This window comes from Anneissia japonica, unplaced genomic scaffold (assembly GCF_011630105.1).
Source record: "Anneissia japonica isolate Jap-2015-1 unplaced genomic scaffold, ASM1163010v1 scaffold1698_len283567_cov170, whole genome shotgun sequence".
Lineage (NCBI taxonomy): Eukaryota > Metazoa > Echinodermata > Crinoidea > Comatulida > Comatulidae > Anneissia > Anneissia japonica.
Genome location: NW_022747456.1, coordinates 131,501 through 144,109, shown reverse-complemented (window position 1 = coordinate 144,109; position 12,609 = coordinate 131,501). Strand labels below are relative to the sequence as shown.

Sequence of the window (12,609 nt, the reverse complement as noted above, 5' to 3'; positions counted from 1 at the left end):
AAATTAGATTTTTCTTAAAAACTGAAATTTTGCCGGGAATGGGGCTTTAAGATATTTAAAAATAAAATGAGTTAATATTAGATATAACATACCACTTTAAAAATAACATTTTTATTTTGAATCCTTGCTTTTCTTGATCTGTCATCACCATATTCTTTGCATCATTTGATTTGACAATGATGATGATGATGATGAAAAATTGTGAAACCTTACAAAGATCTTAATAATTACAGTATTCTGTAAATTCTTTGCTTCCAACAAACAGGATACGATAATTATTAAGTCAAACTTGCATGACGTAAATAATCATTTTTCGATTCCAATTTATTTTTATTATCTTTAACAATTTTTTCATAATTATTATTAGTTCTTTGAATTGAGGATACAATGAATCAATAATCACTACCATTAAATATAATTCTTTGTTTTTCGGATTTTGAAAAAATAATAGACTATTTCCGGTTCATCAATGGCTTTTGCTAATTAATCCATATTGTCCTCCGTGATGTCCTGAGTTAGATTCTCCAAAATATTTATACTTTTTAAAGCCCATCGAATAAAACTCTATTCATACTGTCAGAATGTATATGACAAATAAATGCCAATATTTTGATGGAATATGACAACATCGTGCCCATATATAGACACATCACATAGATTTGTCACAATTTGATAGTTTTAGACAGATTGTAATAATATTCTGAGTGGTTTTTATATTTTTTTTTCTTTTCTGAAGGATGATGCTCGACAGTTGTTCGCTCTTGCTGGGCAAGCCGAGGAAGGAGAACTCAGTCCCGAGTTATCAGCCACAATGAAACGTTTATGGGCAGATCCCGGGGTCACGGAGTGCTTCAGTCGGTCTCGAGAATACCAACTCAACGACTCCGCTCCTTAGTAAGTATAACACCAGCAACGCAGGAGTTAAGTTTATTGTAGAGATGATTGTTTTATGTCAATCCTAGTGTGTCGTTTCATTCATTTATTTATTTAACAATTATTAATGTAAGTACATGAAATCATGTTCTATATACATGGATGAACAGAGAGGTGGAAAAAGTTGACTTTTGCTAACCAGGCCTAGTACTAATATATCATTAAAAAAAATTTAATATAATTTACTGAATTTAAGTATACTAATTAGATAGTTCAACACTATAGCTGTAAATATAATTAGTTTTGTGATTTTTCTGAATGTAATGGTATAGGCTTATTTTCCATAGTTATTCCTACAGTTTCATATATTGTAATTAAAAATTGTCCAAATGTGGGTTTTTTAAGCCTTTGGTTGATATTATTATGAAGTCTACTGTGTTTGTCTGGTTTCACCATTTGGCAACCTTATGTTTATTTCTTTGTATTGGTTTATAAAGCGGAATGTGTAAATTATAGACAATCTGTATTCTGCTTACTCATGAATATTAATTTAAAATCACTTCTATGAAAGGGACTAAATTATAAAGTATTAATTTTAATCTTCATCAGGAATTTAAATTGTTTCTGCAGAATAGATACATTGAAATGTTTTAAAAGCATTTGGTATTTAAACAACAGATAAAAATAAAATTTTAGTGTATTTTTAGGTTAAGTTCTACATTTTCTCTCATAAACACCCCTTGAAAAATAGTGGAACAGTCAGTCCCTAATCATGGAATAAAACATTTCAAAACAGAAATGTTTCATTTTTAATAATATTAAGCTATGTACAGTCGCCTTGTTGCTTTTTAAAGTATTTGATATATAAATATATGCAAATAACATTGTTGAAAAATGTTGTATAGATGCCAAAATCACTGTGCCAAAAGTAACATGCACTTTTGTAACATGACCCAGTGGTCATTTTTCATGTGACCCCATAGTTCACACTCACTGATGTCTGCAAACTACCAGCTGTCACCCCAACTGAGATAACACTGTTTTCCCAATTCAATAAGGAAGAATGATTTTTGTATACTTAAAGATTAGCATTCATAACTGTAGGGTATAACCAACAACTTTCTATTTTTGCATGTCAATGTCATAGTCTCCTCGATTTACTTTTTGCTATTCTTCTTCCATAATAAATATATTCTACAGCGTCAGCCAACCTCTTTAATTATATTCAACATATTTTTTTTTTCTGCTGTAGCATGGTGGTTGAGACGATTGCCTCCCAATCTAAAGATGTTAGTTAAAATCCTACGCAGCTGTCCAATGGCAAAACGATGTAAACTGCTATTATATTTTTGTGCAGCTACGTTGTTTGTTTTGCTTTGGAATTGCTGTATTGCAATCCAATTGATTTGTCTTTATCATGACTAAAATAATGCTACAAGCTCTTATAATAAAATTTTGTTCAGGCTAACTAAAATAAATGGCTAGTTTCATATCTCACCCTCAATTTTGGAGTCTTATGAAAAATTTACTTTATTCAAATCAAATTAAATCAAATCATCATTTATTTCTTTCACAATATAACAATAAAAAAAAATATATATAATTATTAACAAATATCTAAGGTATTTTATGTATACACTATTTTTCAAACAAAAAAAATATTTCTATGGAAAATAGGAAAGCTTAAGAAGAGGTGGAAACAAAATGCAGAATACATTATAAAGATTTATTTTAATCCTTTTCTAAAAATAATTTTTATTATGGCATTTACCAACCGGTTTGACCACTAGTTTAATAAGGTAGTAAACAGACTGTCTGTCGTAATTGGTGTTTACTTTGTGCGCTATGTAGTCTTACAGTGTCAAGTTTTATGCAAAATCATCCAAATTATAATTATACATTAGGCCAGGTTGGAAAAAATGTAGTTTCTCATCCTAAATATATTTTTTTAAAAGGGAATGAGGGTTAATTTTTTTTTTTCTCTGAGATGGCAAATTCAAGATGGCCGATGTGAAATAGCTACTGCTTTTCTCTCTTTTTACCAAGTAGACACATTGAAAGCAAATAAAAGAAGCATTATACATGATTTGTACCATATATTGAGTATTGATTCATAATAGTTCAACTGAAATTCTCCCCAGGTATTGCTTGAGCATCTTCCCAACCACAAACAATCGAGAGAGGAATTTTTATAATGCGAATCAGTCAGATTTTTGTACATTTTGTAAAATAAAGGAAATTAAAAACAAAAAAAATTGTGAGGCAGAGAAAATGGTTGCATAAGGGGAAGATAAAAACTAGTAAAAAAATTTTTATTTGGCCTTATGTAGAATCAAAATTTTATTTGCTGGGCCTCTCGGGCAGTAAAACATGTCATAAATCCCTAAAGTGATAGTAATATTGGAATGTCTAAAAGATTGAAAAATGTTGAGTTTCTATTGTTGATTGTCAATCGCTAATGCTTACAATGAAATCCAATCTTTCGGTGTGTAGAATTGGTTTTAAATAGGTTTTCCTGGATTGTTAACAATAACAACTTTTAGGAAAAGAAATATTAACTGTTTAGGAATTTAGCATAACTTTCAAGTTATTTAAAAATGTCAGAAGGAAGTGAATTATGAAAAATATGATCAATGGTAGATCTAGTCTATTAACAAAGAATAATAATACAAATAATAGGGGTTTTTTGGCTTTTTGAATTACTAAAGTAACCATCCTAGGGGGTCTGGTGAAATTCGTTTTCTAGACGCCCAAAAATAACCTCTGAGGCGTTTTAGGCGATCAATTTTTTTCTTTTTCTTTCTTTGTTTCTTTCTTTCTTTCCAAAAAGGGCAGGCATCTGGATTGAAATTCTCAGCAGCACAATTAATTGGCTTTCATGAACATATATCCATATTGAATTAATTAGAGTGTTCACATCTAAAAGATTCATAAGCAAAATATAAACCAAACTTTAAATTCATCAATTGGATTTTGCACTAGATTTATTTGATGATTGTTGTATAGTTAGTATTGCTTATAAATGCATGGACATGCGTCATTATTATCTTCCTTCATCCATCTCACAACAATTATCTTTACATTGCACAAGACAGTCGAACTCTCTCAGGTTACCTGTTCCTTGAATGCTACATGTTTGCCGCTCCGAAATTATGGAATTTTCTTCCACATAAGCTTAGATCAACTTCTTACACTGATGCATTCAAGACCCTTCTTAAAACCTATCTCTTTAATCAATAATTTTTCAGGGATGTAGTAATGATGGGCAGGGCCATCCAGCCTTGAAGTTTTCCACCCACCCATGTCACTTTTCCATCTTTAAAATCCACTCTTATTATTTAGAGTTTACCAATGTTATCACCCACCCACCCAGCCTTAAAATGTCTATAACCCACCCTTCAGTTTTCTACAGCTACAACCCTGATTTTTGTATCTTTAAGCGCCAGTGACAAATTATATTTCCTAACAGGCGCTATACAAAGTGTTCTAATTTATTATTATTTTTTTTATCAATATTATTGCTGTTGTTTTGATGTTGCCATGTCATTAAGCATCTTCTTCCTTTTCATCTATTTAGCCTTGGTTGTCATTCTGTTTGTACAGTGCTTGCTTATCATAATTGCCTTTGCCAATTACTAGCACTGGGTGGAGCTGTAATTCTATGTTTATTCAAACAGCAGTCACATACTTAAATTGCCATGATATAAGAAGAATTGCGGATGAAAAGGTCTCTTACATTCACTAAAATTTTGGAGTTCAGCGTTGCAGTCATCAGGCGTCTACATGCTTATTTATTTTTTAATGTTTGTATTTTCTAAGTGGAAATTAATATCAAGTTTGATACTGAATAATAGTAGAGCATTTACCTTATTTCATTGTTGTTAAAAATAAAAAATTGGGAAATCCCCAGAAATATGACCTTGATTTTTTTAATGCTTTTTTTTCCCCAATTCATTCAGCGTACTTCCTTCTAAGTTTGATTTGTTTTTCCTCACATCATGTCAGTAGTGGTACCAAGAGGAGTGGACATGTCCCTTATAGGAACGTATGTGGGCAGGGCCAGGGACCACATCAAAGGAGATCCAAGAAGCTCACATAGGCTTTTATCTAACTCATTGAATTTCATGATGGTCTCCATCTCTCCTGTGACAGGGGTCATAGTTTCCCTCCCCCATCTCAACTGTGGCCATCACTACATCATGTCTTGCTACAATCAACCTCTCTGTTTAAAAATTAGCTTAATAGTACCAGTAGACATACTATATAATAAATAATTCTGGATTTATATAGCGCCTCACGTTGACACAACCTCGAGGCGCTTAACAACAACAAAGAAGAAAAAAAACCAAAACAAATGCAAATGTACCAAAAAATAAAAAATTATTATCAAATATTTGGTTTTAGTTTAGTTTAACATACAATTGCGCTTTCAACTGGGACGAAACGAACATGGTTTCAAAGGTTTTTAATATATTGACAGTATGGACTTATTAATCATGAAAGGACAAGATGAAACTTTGTGCCAGAAATTGTCATTACTCTGTAATACATTCAATAGCAATGTTCAGCTGAACATTATGAACCTTTCCGCTAATCCCCATGCCTTGGATATTGTTTCTAAAGTCTCATAAACAATTGCGTAAATGTACGCAAACATGTGCATTTGTGGACATTACATGTGTTTTATTTGGGACACACACATTCCTGGCTAGCACTGTTCTAATTCGTAAATTTGACTGATACACCGTAAAGTTCTCTTATGAGACCAACTGGAGACTAGTCTTTAGTATTGTATTTTAATCTGGATGTAAAGATGGATGCATAAATGATAAATTTTAAGATAGATAATGAAATATAGATAATGAAATATCCTGACTTACGGAGTACTCTGAGTATCAAAGTAGATGTGATGTTACTGCACATGTCTCTCTCTAATTAAAAACCTCTCCAATGAAAGACCACCTCCAATTAAAGAACATTTGTGGTCCCAAATTAAGAATAGTCTTTTATCTTTATTATTCTAGTTAGAGACCACATCTGCTGAAGTCCATGGTATTGGTAATCTCAGTCCCAAAAAGTGATCTTTGATTGGAGGGACACCTGTATTTGTTTGGCTCATCAATAATTCATCCATTTATGAGCTCTCCATGTAGCAAGTTGCTGTCTTCTTTCGGATGGCAGACACATTTTCTTAATATATTTTCCATTTTGTTTACAGTTATTTGAATGCACTTGATAGACTCTCAGCACCAGGCTACATCCCGACACAGCAGGATGTCTTGAGGACGAGGGTGAAGACGACTGGAATCGTGGAGACACATTTTACATTTAAAGATTTACACTTCAAGTAAGTCACAAAATGTTTCCACATTTCAAAATATAATTTGTGCTATGTGTTACTAGGTATTTATATAGCACCTTTACTTTAGGTTGCGAAGTGCTTTGTTCCTGGAAGCTGGGTCATTGGGTCCAGCTGCTTAAGTGTTGCCGCCATATTGGCACAGACTAGCGGGCAACCCACCAGGTATCAATTTCTACTCCTACTAGGTGGAAAGTTAAGCAGTGTAGAGAAAGTGCCTTGTTAAAGGACGCAAGCGAAGTGCACAGCAAGGGATTGAATCCCCGAACTCGAGGTTGGGAAACCAAACCAAAAGTAGTAGCCCTAACGTTACTTACTACACGCATTTAAAGACCACCTTTTGGGTATAGGCCTAAGCCGACTTCCTATAAACCCATTTTCACATCAAATATCGACCCACCTTTTGGGATAATCTGGCCTTTAGGTATCAGCTCACATTAGAGTAATAATCCCACGTCAGGTGTAAGCCTACTTTCAAGTAAAAACTTATCCTTCAAACTTAATCGAGATCGGGGGTTCCAATCCCTGGATGTACATTTCACTTGTCCTTTAGCAAGGCACTTTCTCTACATCGTTGAACTCTACACCCAGGAGTAGAAATTGGTACCAGGTTGGGTTGCCTGGTCTTTTGCCGATTATAGCTGCAACACTTAATCATGTTTACCCAAAAACCAGGGACAAATGAGTTCCTTATCTGAAAAGAATGGTGCTATATAAATTTAAATAAATAATAATAATAAATAATAAAAATAATAATAAATAATAATAATAAATAATAAAAATAATAATAATAGTTAATAGAATATTTTTTATTGATTGTTTAAGTCATTTCTACATTTTCTAGTCTGCCAATGATTCAAACCATGTGTAACTTTGTAGAATGAAATTGAGGCATTATTTCCAATATATTAAGCAGAAAGATAATTTCCTATTCGATGACTGTGACTGGAAACAGGTGAATGATAGGAAACTGAGTGTTCATATCGATGCCTGATGATATTGCCTTACCAGATGTATCATCAATCTAGCATTGTCATGGTTGATAATATAGTTCTTTTTAGAAACCGAACAAGCACAGATAAAAAAAAATGTATTACTCTCATTTGATTAGACAGATTATTAGGCAATTCCCAATTTCTCTTCTTTTATAATAAGACAGGCTCTCTCCATTCGCCCCCTTTCTTCCTCCTACAGGCTCTTTCCATTCGCCCCCTTCCTTCCTCCTTATTCCTCTCTCTTTCTGTACAACCTTGGGCCCCCGATTCACCATACATTAAGTGGTGACCAGTGGAAATTGAATAATTCCATAGTTATCAATCATGATGATGATAATAATGTTTGTTAGTTTGTAAACACCGCATATACTCTGAAACACATGCTTAAGGCGGTTAACATATAGATGAATTGTCAGTGGTTTTGAATCGCTTAAAGTTGCAACAAAGCAAGATATATTGCGTTCGTCAGTAGACGTGTTCATCAATTAATGCTGAACAAATAACAAGTTGAAATGAAATACATGTGTACGTGCATGTAGGTGCATTGTTTACCATTAGTGTTAATAGAATATGGAGGAAAAAACCATTGAACACAAAACTTTAGCATTTAAGGCCAAATAACAAAATAAAACAAAAATGTGTTGTTAACCACAGTGACATTTGAAGGTCAGTGGCAGTCAATGAGGATTTTTATTTTTCATCATCAAGGATGTTGAAATCAAAGCAAAAAAGAAAAAAGAAACTCTGATGTTTACATACATTAGATGTATGATTTCTGCAAGACATTTGGCTTGTAAAGAAAAGTAAATAAAACGACAGGCCAAGAAATGCAAAAAAGAAACATTGATGTTTGGCCTATTTTCTTATTTTTCATCATCTGTTTAAGGATATTGAAATCAGACCCAAAAAAAATGGCCACACTGATGTTTACATACATTGGATTTACAATGTCTGCGCTTTGCCTTGTAGGAAATTTTTTAAAAGGACAGGCTAAAGAATTATTGAGAGAACAAGAAACATTGTTTGAGCAAGACTTTATTCCTTGCTTTGCGTACTTATTTTTTTTAAAGATTATCGAGGAAGGGCAGAATGAAAATAAAAATTAAATTTTGTTTTCTTATTTAGCAAATAAGTTTTGCCAAAATCATCCAGACGGAGGAGAAAATAAAAATAAAATTTTATGGAGAATGTAAAATAGCATGGTTAAATGCTTCAAATTTATATAATTAGGAAGAAATATCTTCTCTTTGGCGATTTCATTGCAGCGGACGATGTAATAAGAATAAAGAAAAAGTTTTTTATTTTTTCTGGAATTTCCACTTTTTCGTGACGGTGGGTGCACTAATTGTCCAAAAGTAAAATTTTATTTTTATTTGAAGTCATCAATATTTGCATTCGGTGGGTTCGCTTAAAACATGGTATAAAAAAGTCTTGCCTTGGCCTATTCCAATCTTACACCATGTCCAACAGTACATTATCCCCAAAATATGTTTCCCCATTAAATTTTGTTGAGGTATAAGTGCATCACTACGTCTTCTATGTGGCCTGTCTTTATTGTTGCGTATGAATATCGTGCATGGTAGGTCATGTCCCCCGTAGTAAGACATAATAGAAATCGACCTCAATGACATTAGGGTGATATCGGACCAAACTGGACTTAACATTACCAGTCTACTTTAGAAAGTAAACAAAGTACAACGTAATGTGTGAGTGTGAAAATAGAAATATGTTTTTCTTACTTTGGATCAACAAAAATGGAAAGTCCATGATAATTATGCATAGATACAAATGAATTTATTATAAGAAATTGTTGTTTATGGGTACAAAATGCTGTTAGAAATAATATCATGCTCCCATTGTTTCCAAAGCCTACAGTACTACGAAATATGTTAATGAATTTTGTGGTTTTTCTAAGCAATCAAGATCATTATACACTGTAGTATGTCACTCATTAGCTAATGAATTCCTCCACATTTTTGTAATCAAATTATTTACTAATATATCACTACAGTATATAATGATCTTGATTCCTTAGAAAACTACAACATTCATTAACATATTTTGTGGTACTGTAGGCTTTGGAAACAATGGGAGAATGATATTATTTCTAACAGCATTTTCTACCCATGAACAACTATTTCTTATAATAATTTCATTTGTATCCATGCATAATTATCATGGACTCTCAATGTTTGTTGATCCAAAGTAAGAAAAACATATTTGTACTTTTAATCACACATTACGTTTTACTTTGTTCACTTTCTCTTGAGTAGACTGGTAATGTTAAGTCCAGTTTGGTCTGACATCACCATGAGCCTGTAACTAATTGAACAGAGCGACATTGACAGATTCTGAAGGGAGAGTAAGAAATATCCAATTTTCCCTGTGTTACTTCCTTTTTCCCCTCCCCCTATTCCAACATTATTGTTTCAATCCTAGGGAAGAACTTCAAGCTGTATTTGCTAACTACAGGACTCAAAAACATGGGTACATTAGCAGTGGCTACAGTGTCCAACAGGTGGTCCATCATTCCCTGAGATATTAGCCCCACCCACCTCAGCTGTTCCCATCATGGTTGGAGCTGAGTGGGAAAAATAGTTTCCACCCTTTAAATGCAACAAAATGGCAATCTCAGGCAAGTTGTCTTGGCTTTAGGAAAATTAGTTTTTCTCTGACAGATTTTACAGTGGGTCCTTCGTCTGGGCCAGTTTACCCGAGGACTGGGCCTAGCTTCCTTGGCCCACCTGCAAGTGAGTACCACTCCTGACTATGTGTTACTGTGTAATAATATTATTTTTTATTTATTTATTATAATTGATAATAATTTTGATTTTGATTAATAACATTGTGGCACACCATGCTAGTCAAAATTAATACCGTCACTATTCATTTACATTACAATGTTCTAGTACCATCAAGTGTACTATCTGAGCTTCTCCGATAAAATCAACATACTACATAGCTATTATGTTCTTGGTACACTGCAGCCAATACATTTCACTCGAAAAGTCACTAGTTTGCAAGCTCTTAAATCTCTGCCCGCCAAACACGGAGATCCATGTGTTTGGTTATACGCAACGCTTGACCGCCAAACACGGACATCTCCATGCTTCAGGTTTTTTTACGGAATACGATAAATTGGGTAAATACCAACATGTACTAACAATAACACTATATTCAGTCTGGACCGTAAGTATTTCACAATTTGTTTGTTCACATTAGCGTAGAGCGGTATTTATTTACTTTCACGAAATAGCGATTATCTCAGCTTCGTTGTGCGAAATGGGTAAATCTCCAAAAGAGAGATTTTCATTTTACTGTTACGGGTCACAGATTGTGATTACAATAAAGTATTTGGTACCACTGTAAAGCTATGTTTGTAGTTCCTGTAGTATTCACTACATGTCAATCTGATCACATACGCATTCGCAACAAGCTTTGGAAAAGTGTTAAAATTTGTTAAAAAGTCTGGCGGTGGCTAAAACTATTTCCTCAGAGTTTTACAATGTTTTACAATGTACTATACTATCTGAGCTTCATCCATATAGCAACATGCTATAAAGCTATTCTTTCAGCCAATACTGTACATTTCACTCGAAAAGTCTCTTGTTTGCAAGCTCTACAGTTGTTATAAATTCATGATACATGGAAATTCGAATGGAATTGTAAATAGAACTTGGTGTATCATTCTGCTTCTGAGAAGCTTACTTTAATCTTTGCCTGGAGCTGAATCTCAAGCTATGCTTGACTAATCTCAAGCGACCAAAAATATCATTATAATAATGCAATGTATTCAAGTCTAATTTATCAAACATGGCTTAGATGAGGAAGAAGGATCTTTAAAACTAACGATTCTCTTATGACATCAGCTGTCTTAGTCTATATTGAATAAATATTTGATTTTTAACCTGAGTATATTATTATTGTTAATCATTCACAAATTATATTACAATCTTATTGAGGAAACACACACATATAATAGTGTTATTGGAAACAAAATTTTAGTGATAATTTATTCCATGTCCATACTTATAATTATTACTAATTATTTTTATCTTATAATGATGTGTGGTAATCTAATATATAACTTGCTTTGTTTCATTTTCTTTAGAATTTTTAATAACTTTGAAGAATATCAATAGTCATATTTATATACATTGATAATATTGATATATATTATTATAATATCATGAATAATATTAATAATTGGCATATTTCTAGTATATGTTGGGATTATATTATTAAAGTGTTGCTGACAATAATGATATTGACAATAATAGTAGTATCGTAATATTAATGTTATAAATTGATTATTATAATAATAATAATGATATAAATAATCTTAATAATTTGCATGTTTCTAATATAATATTTGCAGATTATATTAAAATGCTGCTGATAATGATATTGTAGTAATATAATAGTAATAATGTTATAAATTGATAAATTATATAATTATAATATTGATATACGAAGATAGTATAATACATACTCCAAGTATCGAAATGCACGCCCTCGTGTCAGGATTCAATATTTTGACATTCAATATTTCGACATTAATTATGTCATCATGATATACATAATATTAATAATTTGCATTTCTAATAACATTTTTGGGGATTAATTATTAAAGTGCTGCTGATAATAATGATATTGAAAAATATTAATTATCATTATAGTAATAATGTTATAAATGGTAATGATTATATATTGATGTTAATTATATTGACAATGATAATAATATGATATTAATGATAAAGATGATATTAATAATAATTATATATATCAATTGAAGAAAGCATTTATCATAGCCATACATGAGGTAAATACGAATGAATGGTCACAAACGTGAAAACTTGTTTTTCTTCTTTTTAAATGTCTTACAAGCACTTGAATTACATGTTTCTAACAAAATGATAATTTCACAGTCAGACTCACTGATATCAGTTGCCTTTCCTATATAATTAAGATCCTCTGTACTGGCCACTGTAGAAAAATTTGAATCTGTTCTGGAATAGTAGAGAGTGCCCTGTCTTATTCTTTTGAGAGCTTTGGTTCAGTCTCTGTTGTTGGTAAATATATTCAGAAATTTGTATAAAAATAATTAGTTTTTCCTTTGCATACTATCAAATTTTATTAGACAAAAATAAGTACGACCTAAATATTTTCATGATGACATCACATCATGACCATATAAACACATTATGACTATATATTAGCAATGAAGAGGTTTTTTTTTTAATGGATGGATTAATTAATAGAATATTAATGGGACCGGTGAATATTTAATGATTTTCACTAAGCTTAAGAAAGTATAATACATACTCCAAGTATTGAAATACACGCCATCGTGTTGGGATTCAATATTTCGACATTAATTAT

The 12,609-nt window shown here is 32.1% G+C and overlaps 1 protein-coding gene across 1 annotated transcript in view; it reads left to right on the top strand.

Annotated features, from left to right (window-relative positions):
- The window catches only part of LOC117120488 (guanine nucleotide-binding protein G(i) subunit alpha), a 64,417-nt gene that overhangs the window by 23,029 nt on the left and 28,779 nt on the right, over positions 1 to 12,609 (top strand). The window contains exons 4-5 of the mRNA XM_033265504.1: positions 737 to 894; positions 6,092 to 6,220. Of these exons, the coding sequence (XP_033121395.1) occupies positions 737 to 894; positions 6,092 to 6,220 (287 nt within the window). The remainder of the gene's footprint in view (positions 1 to 736; positions 895 to 6,091; positions 6,221 to 12,609) is intronic.